Source organism: Chlorocebus sabaeus, chromosome 10 (genome assembly GCF_047675955.1).
Source record: "Chlorocebus sabaeus isolate Y175 chromosome 10, mChlSab1.0.hap1, whole genome shotgun sequence".
Taxonomy (NCBI): Eukaryota; Metazoa; Chordata; class Mammalia; order Primates; family Cercopithecidae; genus Chlorocebus; species Chlorocebus sabaeus.
In genome coordinates this window covers 118979267-118992321 of record NC_132913.1, presented here as the reverse complement: position 1 = coordinate 118992321, position 13055 = coordinate 118979267, and the positions used below count along the sequence as shown (strand labels likewise).

The following is a 13055-nucleotide window of genomic DNA, read 5'->3' as shown; positions in this document are numbered from 1 at the left end:
TGGTGACTAGATAAATTGTGATCCTTCCACACAAGGAATGCCATGTAGCTATTAAATAGAATGAGGCAGCTCTACATGTGCTGATGTAGGATGAGTTACAAGATACATATAGTTAACACAAAAGAAGGAGAGTTCAGAACAGTGTATATGATAGCGTTTGTATTAAATATAACAAATAGACTTGTCTATTTGCACATACAACTGAATCTGGAAGGACATACAAGAGACTGGCACTGCCTTGAGACTGGGAGGCCTAGGGGACAGGGAGGGGAGGAAGACTTTACTGTGCATCTGTTTGAATCTTTTGAATTTTGCACTATGTGTGTACTTTACAATTCAATAAATAACTAACTCGTGTTTTCAAAACAAAACAAAACAAAACAGAAAAGCATTTAGAAACAAACAGGCCAGACGTGGCTCACATCTGTAATCCCAGTGCTTTGAGAGGCTGAGGCGGGAGGATTGATAAAACTGGGGATGTCAAGGCTGCAATGAGCCATGATCCTGCCACTGCCCTCTAGCCTGAGTGACAGAGTAAGATTCTGTCTCAAAAAAAAAAAAAGAAACTGGGATGACACAGCAGTGTCTTCACTTATATCCTACACCTCCACTGCTAGCTATGTGACCCTGGCCAAGTTAATTTACCTCTATGCCCCAGTTTCTATAAAACAGTGATAACTTTTTGGAAAGGTTATTTTGCAGAGTAAGTGAATGAATATATGAAGAGCTGCAAGAGCGCCTGGCACTCAATCAGCATTATAAAGTGTTAGATATTGCTATTTTGCTGCCCCAGACTAACTCCAAAGTAACGTCACTTGAGCCATACCGGCTCTCCCTGCTGCTGCTTCTACCTAAATACTTCACTCATTTAACAAATAATTTTCATTTCTTTTTTTTTTTTGAGATGGGGTTTTGCTCTTGTTGCCCAGGCTGGAGTGCAATGGCACCATCTCGGTTCACTGCAACCTCCGCCTCCTGGGCTCAAGCGATCCTCCCACCTCAGCCTCCCGAGTAGCTGGGGCTCCAGGTGAGTGCCACCACGCCCGCTAATTATTATTTTTTTGTAGAGACAGGGTCGCATTATATTACCCAGGCCGGTCTTAAGTTCCTGGACTCAAGCGATCCTCCTGCATCGGCCTCCCAAAGTACTGGGATTACAGGCATAAGCCATCGCGCCTGGCCTTAACACTTTTCTTTCTTTCTTTCTGAGACGGAGTCTCGCTCTGTCGCCCAGGCTGGAGTGCAGTGGCGCGATCTCGGCTCACTGCACTCTCCGACTCCCCGGTTCATGCGCCTCGGCCTCCCAAAGTGCTGGGACTGCGGGCCTGAGCCACCGCGCCCCGCCTGAGGTGATTTTTAACAAGTACAGCCGTAGCTGCAGGTATCCTGGTTCTGTAGGAACAATGAGGTATGGATGGATCCATACCTGGACCCATGGATTGGATGGATCCCAGGCAGGCCCTGGACGGAGGGAAATGCTCTGGTTTGCTAAGCCCGGCATCGAGGGAGACCCACCCACAAAGCTAACCGTGGAAGTCACTGGCGGTCTCCTTCGCCCTGCCGCCGGGGAACCCTGCCGGTGGCTCTCGACCTGCTCCCGAGCCATCTGGTGACACTGACTTAGCAGCCACCACCTTAATTGGCGCATTCGACCCAAATAACAACCAGGGAACCTGTGGGCGGTCAAAGGCCCGGCTTTGCTGTCGGCCCGCCCAGGCCCCTCTCCTTGCCCTGTGAGGCCAGAAAGTTACTTCTCCGAGGCCGTTCCCCATGACGAGAAATATCTCCCGCCTGAGGTTCTGTGGGGTAGGGGAGGTTCGTGCATTTCTCACAGAAAACCTCGCACAGACCCGCGACTGCCTTTATTAACGGCTCTCAGGAGGCTGCCTGCAGCCGGGGGTGTCTCCAGTCCCATGCTCGCGGGCAAGCAGGGCTGAGCTGTGCCTCCGAAAGGGCCAACGGGAACTCCGCGGTCCCTGAACTTCCGGGGCTGGCGGGCTTCTTTCTCCAGGGCCACCGGGAGCCCCGGCGTGAGTGCGTGCCGGGGCCGCGCGCGGGGTCTTTGAGGAACTCCAAGGCTGCCCGAGCCTAGGGAGCCAGCCACATTGGAGATCCCTAGACCGCCCGATTCCACCACCCCCTCGGTCCCCTCACAGCCGGCGCCAAAAACGCCAGTCCCACGGCGTAGGCCGGGACCCGCGCGCCCACGGCCCAATCAGCGCCGGCCTTGCACAAAGCGAGCCCCGCCCCCACGGCACGTCTGCCAGCCCCTCCCCCTCCCGTGGCCGCCTCGGCCCGCCCACTCCCCGCCCCGCGCCGTTCTCGGTTAGAGGCTCGCGATTGGCTCAGGGGGACTGCCGCGAGCTCTGGTTGGTCGGCACGGAGTCACGAGGGCGCCGTCGTCGCCTTTCCACAGGCGATTACTGGGCAGGCTCAGTCTTTCGCCTCAGTCTCGAGCTCTCGCTGGCCTTCGAGTGTACGTGCTCCGGGATCTTCAGCACCCGCGGCCGCCATCGCCGTCGCTTGGCTTCCTTTGGACTCATCTGCGCCACTTCTCCGCTCTACACTCCGCCGCCATAAGCCGCCATCATGGTGAAGCTCGCGAAGGTAAACGGCCTTGAGCGCGAGCGCAGACGTCTAGGCCTGCTCTCCGAGGAGAGAGCGCGGCGGCGCGGGGAGGAGGGCCTGCGCGCATTCCCGGGCGCGTTCTAGGGCGCCATGCTGCGGGAAGTCTCGCGCGATTAGTGGGGAGGTCTCGCGGCTTCTGGCTAGTTGGTGGCGAGGTGAAGAGCTTGTGCAGGTGCTGGGGGCGGCGAACGCGGCGGGAAAGACAGAGTCACTGAGCGCGGGGTGGGGGCGCTGGGCCCCGGGGTGGGGAGATGAGACCAAACTCCTGCGATGCATACGAGCCGGGACCCGACTCCTGACGCACGTGCCCGGGAGCGCGGCCTGCCACGTGGGCCGCGCCGCGTGGGTCCTGGAATCTCCAGAGGCACCGGTGCCTTGCGCCGGGAAATGGCGGTATCGGCCCTAGTCGGAGTCCCGGCCTGGCAAGCCGACACGTGGTGGGCCCCGGAAGGTGGCTCTGCCGCGTGCCTTTTGCGCCGTGTTTCGGGCACGTGGTGGCCTACCAGGTACCCCCACGTGGCCGCGCCGCCTCTTTAAGGGGCGGGGTTGTCTTGCTGGGAAAGGCATAATGTTCATGAGAAAACCAAGGTAGTTACTTCTTACCTTCGGGCAGGTTTTCTGTTTGTGAAGCCCGGGAGGAAAATTGTGGGCGGTTGAGAGTAGACCATCTTGCATTGCCATCAGGACTCGTTTTGATGTTGTGCTGTTTGGCACTATGAGAAATGGATCTGAGGAAGGAGAGATGATGGCGTTTTACTATGAACAGTAATGGCAAAATATGAATGGCCTGAAATGTTGAGGTGGAGGTGTAATGACCTACTTGTGTCCATTTTAGGCAGGTAAAAATCAAGGTGACCCCAAGAAAATGGCTCCTCCTCCAAAGGAGGTAGAAGAAGATAGTGAAGATGAAGAAATGTCAGAAGATGAAGAAGATGATAGCAGTGGAGAAGAGGTAATTTTATCCAGCTTAATGCAGAATTGTGTTAAAACTACAACAATGGAGAGTTAAGACATGAAATTGGATGTCTGTGGCTAAAATAAGATTTTATTCATCCAGGTATGTCCTATTGTAGTGGTTGTTTCCCAAGCTCTTCACTGACATGTCAAGATGTCATTTGGCTAAGTGTTTGAATGTGAGTTTGAGACAAGAGGTCTGGGGATCTCCTTTCCATGTGCCTCTGCAGGGCAAGGAGTGTGATTTGTTGTGTTAAATCATTACATTTTTCCAGTTTCAACATGTTAGCCTCACCCCGACATGTAGAGCTGGGCATTGTATTCAGATCTGAGGATAACCTTCCCAGATTCCTTTCCTAGCCTCCAATTAAGATTAATTGGTCTCCATTCCATTATATATAAACTTTGTAATACTACTCACTGCGTTATAGTTATCTTTGGTGTAGACTGAGGGCTGCCACCTCCTTGTGTTAACATTGACCCTCTTTACTCTGTGGCAGTCCTGGCCTTTTATTTGCTCACTGTAAAGACATCTAAGCACTGAATTGTGCTCAGGTTTCTCGTTGAGAATTGAATAAAAGTTTTATTCTTCCACACATTGCCTAATAAAACTATGGGATTTTCATGTAGCTAAACGATGGCTTTTATCAAACTAACATGCTCACTCTTTGATGTGTGATAGTTTTGTAAGTTTAGCCTATTTGATCTTCATTTTATCTCAGGTCCTAAGAATTGAGCTTCACTGGACTCAGTACTGCCACCCACCATAGGAGCCCCAAATGATTTAATACGTTAATGCTTGGAGCTTCTTAGGTGTAAGGTTCTGAATAATTTACGCATAGCAATTCATTATCGTTATACATGTGATATGATACTATTACCATTTTCAGATGAGAAAGTTGGGGTTTGGGAAAGTATGAGGTGCAAGAATTCAGAGGTCTGGTTCAGATGTATTTTAAGTGTTCAAAAGGGTTCCTTATGGCCGGGTATTCACCTGATAATAAGGGCTCTGACCTAAGACAACATAACAGAAGCCTGGAGTTTAACATGCTAACGTGTCTAGTGCATGTGGTCTTGAACCAGAAGCATTGCCAGAATCTAACACTCACTGGGACCATGGTTATCTTTTTGGGTGTGGGGCTGGACTTACTGGTGTGGTTTTCATTTATTCTCAAGGTTGTCATACCTCAGAAGAAAGGCAAGAAGGCTGCTGCAACCTCAGCAAAGAAGGTGGTAGTTTCCCCAACAAAAAAGGTTGCAGTTGCCACACCAGCCAAGAAAGCAGCTGTCACTCCAGGCAAAAAGGCAGCAGCAACACCTGCCAAGAAGACAGTTACACCAGCCAAAGCAGTTGCCATACCTGGCAAGAAGGGAGCCACACCAGGCAAAGCATTGGTAGCAACCCCTGGTAAGAAGGGTGCTGCCATCCCAGCCAAGGGGGCAAAGAATGGTAAGAATGCCAAGAAGGAAGACAGTGATGAAGAGGAGGAGGATGACAGTGAGGAAGATGATGAGGATGATGAGGACGAAGATGAGGATGAAGATGAAATTGAACCAGCAGTGATGAAAGCAGCAGCTGCTGCCCCTGCCTCAGAGGATGAGGATGATGAGGATGATGAAGATGATGAGGATGAGGATGATGATGATGAGGAAGATGGTAAGGAGTTGTCTTGGTAGTTACTGGGCTTCTGATTGCAAGATATCTTGAGATTCTGGGATCAACATATTCCACAACAACCTGGAGATGAGAGTAGAGTCCTTGTGGGAATTCTCTGGGCTGTTGTGTGTTAGACTTAATTACCCATGAATGATTTTTGTCCCTCCTGAGAAAATTTCAACAGCACATTCTGTGTTTTTCATAATGTAGGATTTTGTTTCTTAGTGATCTTTTTTGTTTTGTTTTTGTTTTTGTTTTTTTAATTTTTTTGACATGGGAGTTTTTGCTGTTTCCCAGGCTGGAGTGCAGTGGCGCGCTATCTCGGCTCACCGCAACCTCCATCTCTAGGGTTTAAGCAGTTCTGCCTCAGCCTCCCAAGTAGCTGTGATTACAGGCGACCACCACTATGCCCTACTAATTTTTGTATTTTTAGTAGAAACGAGGTTTCACCATGTTGGCCAGGCTGGTCTCGAACTCTTGACCTCAGGTGATCCACCCACCTTGGCCTCCCAAAGTGCTAGGATTACAGGCGTGAGCCACTGTGCCTGGCCCCAAGTAATCTATTCTTGCCATGACTATTAACTAAACATGGTGACAGGATTGCATTAGATTTTAAAACCGATGTTGGTTTTGGGAGATTGCTGCAATTTTTAGGTGGCTTATCTTTCAGACTCTGAAGAAGAAGCTATGGAGACTACACCAGCCAAAGGAAAGAAAGCTGCAAAAGTTGTTCCTGTGAAAGCCAAGAACGTGGCTGAGGATGAAGATGAAGAAGAGGATGATGAGGACGAGGATGACGACGACGATGAAGATGATGAAGATGAAGATGATGATGATGAAGATGAGGAGGAAGAAGAGGAGGAGGAAGGTAATTAAATTAGATTCTGACATACATTGACATGAGTTGTTTAAAGGAGGCACTTAAGTGTTTGTGGCTATTGATGGGTAACACATTGACATCTTGTCCAGAGCCTGTCAAAGAAGCACCTGGAAAACGAAAGAAGGAAATGGCCAAACAGAAAGCAGCTCCTGAAGCCAAGAAACAGAAAGTGGAAGGTAACTTGCAGAATTAGGGGATGTGGGGGAGATAAACAGCACAAATGATGAATGACAAAGGGACTTAATACTGAAACATGATGTTACATTGCAGTGTGCTGATGTGCTGTGTATAGAAATTTTGCTTTGGAAACTAACTTTTTACCACACTTCACAAGTAGACTGAGTTCAGCTTTTTTTGTATAGGCACAGAACCGACTACGGCTTTCAATCTCTTTGTTGGAAACCTAAACTTTAACAAATCTGCTCCTGAGTTAAAAACTGGTATCAGCGATGTTTTTGCTAAAAATGATCTTGCTGTTGTGGATGTCAGAATTGGTATGACTAGGTAAGTGCTTCATGCACATTACATACACATGGGTCTGTTAATACTTTTCCTTCCCCTATTAGCACAGTTACTCTTAAACATGAATAGTGTAAACATCTTCAAGGATTAGCATTAGTGAACTAAGTTAGAATTAAACTATAGAGTCCCTGGATTGCAATTTCCATGGTCAGTCGTAACTTGGTATAGCACAGAATAATCTTAGTAGGTTTTTTTGTCTTTTTTGTTTTGTTTTGTTTTTTATTGAGACGGACTCTGGCTTTCGCTCAGGCTAGAGTACAGTGGCGCAATCTTGGCTCACTGCAACCTCTGCCTCCTGGGTTCAAGTGATTCTCCTTCCTAAGCCCCCTGAGTAGCTGGGATTACAGGTGCACGTCACCACGCCTGGGGAATCTTTGTATTTTTAGTTGAGACAGGGTTTCACCATGTTGGCCAGGCTAGTTTCGAACTCCTGACCTCAAGTGATCCACCCACCTCGGCCTCTCGAAGTGCTGGGATTACAGGCGTGAGCCACTGTGCCCAGCCTAAATTGGGGTCTTGAGGCACCAGTGTTGGTGTTAGGCAGGAGAATCGCTTGAACCTGGGTGATGGAGGTTGCAGTGAGCCAAGTTCGCACCACTGTACTCCAGCCTGGGCAACAGATCGAGACTGTCTCAATTTAAAATAATAATAATTTGATGTTTATTTTCTTGGAAGTACCTGAAACTATTAGACCTGACTAGTCATCATAGTGAATGCTTTTATCCAGGTAGGATTCTCCTGTATTAGTGCCTACAGGTGTTCTTTTGTTAGCTGCTACTGTGAATTGTTACAAGCAATTTAGCTAATGATGATGACCTCAAACGTGAATGTGCATGTGATATCTCTGTACTGAGACCTTGTTCTGTAGCTACAATTTGCAGAGCCTTGACTTTGTTTTGCTAACATTAGGGGTGCTTTTTAAAATGTGATCTTTGTTTGCATCATCACATTTGTCTAGAATACATATTGTGGATTTCAATTTGTGTTTTCATCTGTTGTAATTTTGCCCTTCTCTCCACCTTGAAGGAAATTTGGTTATGTGGATTTTGAATCTGCTGAAGACCTGGAGAAAGCCTTGGAACTCACTGGTTTGAAAGTCTTTGGCAATGAAATTAAACTAGAGAAACCAAAAGGAAAAGACAGTAAGAAGGGTATGTAAGGCTTTAGGAGATTATGCAATAAATTCAGGAGCTAGACTGCTAGGGAAAATGCTTTGTAACCCATTTCCCTTGGTTTCCTCTTTAAATTTTTTTTTCCCCTTGGTTTCCTCTTAATGTGGGAATTAAATGAGCTGGTGTTTACAAGAGTACTTGGCACTGCTTGCTAGTGTTACAGTGTAAATTCTTGAGTTAGGCAAGCAAGAGCACTTATATACAGAACACGAATTATTAGATGCACCTAAATTAATGTAAAGGGGTCTTCACTGAAACTAGATTAGGTCCCTAATTACTGTTTGCATACTTTACTTTATTTCTCTATATACAGTTGTAATGTTTTAAATTGGTATGTTCACCTTTTTTGTTTCTAAAAATAATATGCATCTACTCCAGGTTGAACTCTAGTGTACCCAACGGATAGTTTGACATCAGCTGTGACAACATGGAGGGACCACTTGTGTGTTGACACTGCTATATCTCCAAGGCACATAGCCTTGTACATTATAGGATCTCAAATTATTTGTTGAATAGAGCTATGTCTTTTTCCCCTCTTTGTTGTTGCCCCCCACCTTTGGTTTTTCAGGCCACGGAGCTCATTTTTGTTTTTTTAATCTAGAGCGAGATGCGAGAACGCTTTTGGCTAAAAATCTCCCTTACAAAGTTACTCAGGATGAATTGAAAGAAGTGTTTGAAGATGCTGCGGAGATCAGATTAGTCAGCAAGGATGGGAAAAGTAAAGGGTATGTTCTGTCTATTGAAATGTAAGGGTTTTCTTAACATGAATACACATTCCTGCTTTATAAAAGAAATGTTGGTTTGATTTTCTTAGGTGTGTAATTTTGGGCAGTTTAACCTGTAAATTTGTGCCTCAATTACCCATCTGTACCATGGGGATAACGTACTCATAGGGTGATTTTAAAAGACAAACTAATACATATAAAGGAGCAAGAAATGTGCCTAGCTTACAACTAATACTTTGTGAGTAGTAGTTCAGTGAGGTGACTATGAAAAAATTTTGAGTATTTGTAAAACTATAGTGGGAAGTAAGAGGGAAACTCAAGTTTGATTGAAAAGTAGCATAAAACTAAGGGCATTTATTGTATTCAGATCTGAAGCAAGTTCTCTGTGTTGCTGAGGTAAAAGCATTTGTGTTAATGTGGTTTTAAAAACCATGAGTTCTTCCTCCATTGCAGGATTGCTTATATTGAATTTAAGACAGAAGCTGATGCAGAGAAAACCTTTGAGGAAAAGCAGGGAACAGAGATTGATGGGCGATCTATTTCCCTGTACTATACCGGAGAGAAAGGTCAAAATCAAGACTATAGAGGTGGAAAGAATAGCACTTGGAGTGGTAAGAAATTTAGGCTTGTTACCGAGTTCCAGAATTGATGGAGGGAACTCCTTTGTGTCTTTGTACTTCATAAGTTTATACTTTTTAATCAAAGTTACTTAAATGTAGGTGAAGATCAAGGACATTATACCCCAAGTTATACTCTTATTTGGAATAGTAATTTCCAATCTTGAATGAGAGCTCTAAAATCATCTTGCATTGGAATACAGTAGGCAAATCAAGCTTCCTTTGTAGGTATGTTTTATACTTTAAATGACTTAGACTATGTGTTTTTTGTTTTGTTTTTTTTGAGACAGTCTCGCTCTGTGGCCCGGGCTGGAGTGCAGTGGCCGGATCTCTGCTCACTGCAAGCTCCGCCTCCCAGGTTCATGCCATTCTCCTGCCTCAGCCTCCTGAGTAGCTGGGACTACAGGCGCCCGCCACCTCGCCCGGCTAGTTTTTTGTATTTTTTAGTAGAGATGGGGTTTCACCGTGTTAGCCAGGATGGTCTCCATCTCCTGACCTCGTGATCCGCCCATTTCGGCCTCCCAAAGTGCTGGGATTACAGGCTTGAGCCACCGCGCCCAGCCGACTATGTGTGTTTTGAACTCAGATTATTGTTCTAGGAAAACAGGCCAGTAGTCAGCCTATACATAAAGAACCACCACCAGAACATTGCAACATGTACTAAGTACTTAATATGTTGAGTAACAAAAGTGGATTTCACTTACATCATCAGTATTTGTGTGTTAACTCTTTCAAGCACTGAAATGCTTAGGAATAAAATATTACTGCCCTGACCGAAGCTGGGAACCACTGTTTCAGAGTCTTAGGAATGTGGCATCTCTATTTGCAGGTGAATCAAAAACTCTGGTTTTAAGCAACCTCTCCTACAGTGCAACAGAAGAAACTCTTCAGGAAGTATTTGAGAAAGCAACTTTTATCAAAGTACCCCAGAACCAAAATGGCAAATCTAAAGGGTAAGATAATTAATACCTTTATATCAGTTACAGGCTATATATGTCTTACAGGTCTAAAGGAACGTAGGGTCATGTGATCCTGTCAGAAAAGCCAAATAATTTTAGCTACGTAAATGAGTGTAAAAGAGCATCATTTAGGTACCAACTTGAGAGAAGGCTTGGCAGCATCATGTGACAGTGAAGGAGTACGTGCTTGGTAACTTACTCTAAGCATTAACTGTTCATCCTCAGGTATGCATTTATAGAGTTTGCTTCATTCGAAGATGCTAAAGAAGCTTTAAATTCCTGTAATAAAAGGGAAATTGAGGGCAGAGCAATCAGGCTGGAGTTGCAAGGACCCAGGGGATCACCTAATGCCAGAAGCCGTAAGTTCACCTGGATAGGATGCTGTGGTTGGGAGTAGCACTCTCGGTGCTTTTGGTGTTTATTTTTTGCACAAATTCTGTGTTTCCTGTTGCTACTGAGTGAACAATAACTGGATATGATGACTGATTACCTGAGAAATAATTGATGAAATCTCAAGAAGATTCCTCTAGATAGTCAAGTTCTGATCCAGCTGTGTCAACTCAGAGCAGCAAGTTTGCCCATGATTACCTGCCCCATCCAGTGGGCAGCACCTGCTTGGGTTCTTCTCCCACTTTCCATAGAAGATGTGGGGCAGAATATCAACTATGCAGTGGCAATTTAAAAAATGTAAACTCAGAATAGCCTTACTTTAATTAAGGACTAGTTGGCTTAGTTGCTTTTCACTGCTTTTCCACTAAGACAAGCATTCTTGGCCAGTAGTCATACCAGACATTGTGCAAATTCAGTGTTACTACGAACTGTGACTTCACATAAAGTCACAATTTTTTTCTTCCCCAGAACCATCCAAAACTCTGTTTGTCAAAGGCCTGTCTGAGGATACCACTGAAGAGACATTAAAGGAGTCATTTGACGGCTCTGTTCGGGCAAGGATAGTCACTGACCGGGAAACTGGGTCCTCCAAAGGGTAAGGGAAGAAAGCATGAGTGCTGCTTTCACTTGAAGGGGTTTTTGTTCGGTGGAGACCTTGAGTCTAAGGTGTCTTCTCATTGAGCTCCTTTCTGTCTATCGGTGGCAGTTTATGGATTCGCACGAGAAGGAAAGAGAATTCACAGCACTAGCATTATTTTACCTTCTGTCTTTACAGAGGTATATTTAGCTGTTTTGTGAGACATTCTGGGGTTCAAGCTGTCACACCAGTTAGTTTTCCATAGAGAGCTACTCTCACTGGTATCTTTTCCCAACTAAACAAGGCTACTTTCTGTGGGATGGCTCCCCAGCGTGTGCAGTTAACTTGGGACATGCGCAGTAGGTGCTTTTTATAATGGGCAATTTCATTTGGTGTTCTAGGTTTGGTTTTGTAGACTTCAACAGTGAGGAGGATGCCAAAGCTGCCAAGGAGGCCATGGAAGATGGTGAAATTGATGGAAATAAAGTTACCTTGGACTGGGCCAAACCTAAGGGTGAAGGTGGCTTTGGGGGTCGTGGTGGAGGCAGAGGCGGCTTTGGAGGACGAGGTGGTGGCAGAGGAGGCCGAGGAGGATTTGGTGGCAGAGGCCGGGGAGGCTTTGGAGGTAAGGCACACAGGGATAATGACTTCAGTGTCTACTGGACACCACGTAGCATATGCTCTGCAGACCGTGCCTTGTCACAGTTCCTAATCACTGGGAGGAGGAACTTTGTACCTATTCTTTTAACAGTGTCTTGCCTTCCCCCTGTAGGGCGAGGCGGCTTCCGAGGAGGCAGAGGAGGAGGAGGTGACCACAAGCCACAAGGAAAGAAGACGAAGTTTGAATAGCTTCTGTCCCTCTGCTTTCCCTTTTCCATTTGAAAGAAAGGACTCTGGGGTTTTTACTGTTACCTGATCAATGACAGAGCCTTCTGAGGACATTCCAAGACAGTATACAGTCCTGTGGTCTCCTTGGAAATCCGTCTAGTTAACATTTCAAGGGCAATACCTTGTTGGTTTTGACTGGATATTCATATAAACTTTTTAAAGAGTTGAGTGATAGAGCTAACCCTTATCTGTAAGTTTTGAATTTATATTGTTTCATCCCATGTACAAAACCATTTTTTCCTACAAATAGTTTGGGTTTTGTTGTTGTTTCTTTTGTTATTATTTTTTTTTTTTTTGCGTTCGTGGGGTTGTAAAAGAAAAGAAAGCAGAATGTTTTATGGTTTTTTGCTTCAGCGGCTTTAGGACAAATTAAAAGTCAACTCTGGTGCCAGACGTGTTACTTCCTAAAGAGTGTTTCCACTGGAATGTCACTGGAGAGCGTGGCAAAGCCAGCTCTGCCACTCACTTCACCCATCCCAATGGAAATGGCGTAGTGCGTGCGTTTCCAGTATCCCAGCCCCCAACTTGGTTGAAATGCTGGTGAGGGGATCCGCTCCTGCAGCCCTGATGCTGACGAAGGCTGCTGCAGCTTCTCCCAGTTTTAGCAGGTCTGAGGATTATGTCCTGTAGAAGACTCTGGAAAGAGGCACAGGAACACATTAGGTCTCCTAGGACAAGGAAGGGCATCTGGGAAGAGCAGTGGCTCACACCTGTAATCCCAACACTTGGGGAGGCCCAGGTGGGCAGATCACCTGAGGTCAGGAGTTGAAGACCAGCGTTGCCAATGTGGTAAAACCCCATCTCTACTAAAAAAAATTAACTGGGCGTGGTGATGTACTGCTGTAGTCCCAGCTACTCAGGAAGCTGAAGCAGGAAAGTCACATGAACCCGGGAAGCAGAGGTTGCAGTGAGCTAAGCACGCACCACTATACTCCAGGCTGGGTAACAGCGAGTCTCCAAAACAGTTCTGGAATAGAACTCATGCTAGATGGATAGACCAGTGGACACTCAGGGACCATGCGGCTGGGGAGGAAACCACATCCAGTAAACCCCTAAAAAGCCATTTGTTCTGTACTATGTATATTG

The 13055-nt window shown here is 46.1% G+C and overlaps 1 protein-coding gene and 3 non-coding genes across 4 annotated transcripts; all 4 read left to right on the top strand.

Annotated features, from left to right (window-relative positions):
• Nucleotides 1–2400: 2400 nt before the first annotated feature.
• On the top strand, nt 2401–12216 carry NCL (nucleolin). The gene is made up of 14 exons (XM_038001384.2): nt 2401–2607; nt 3464–3580; nt 4759–5239; nt 5910–6107; nt 6209–6295; nt 6482–6623; nt 7668–7792; nt 8415–8538; nt 8992–9149; nt 9985–10108; nt 10340–10473; nt 10973–11099; nt 11483–11706; nt 11854–12216. Exons 1-14 carry the CDS (start codon nt 2590–2592, stop codon nt 11928–11930), a joined length of 2136 nt encoding a protein of 711 aa, XP_037857312.2. The 5' UTR covers nt 2401–2589; the 3' UTR covers nt 11931–12216.
• LOC119625500 (small nucleolar RNA SNORD82) lies at nt 6333–6402 on the top strand. Its single transcript, XR_005241692.1, has one exon. It is a non-coding gene; the product is annotated as a small nucleolar RNA SNORD82 (small nucleolar RNA).
• Nucleotides 10585–10664, top strand: LOC119625502 (small nucleolar RNA SNORD20). Its single transcript, XR_005241694.1, has one exon. It is a non-coding gene; the product is annotated as a small nucleolar RNA SNORD20 (small nucleolar RNA).
• On the top strand, nt 11173–11309 carry LOC119625493 (small nucleolar RNA SNORA75). The gene has a single exon (XR_005241685.1). It is a non-coding gene; the product is annotated as a small nucleolar RNA SNORA75 (small nucleolar RNA).
• Nucleotides 12217–13055: the final 839 nt, after the last annotated feature.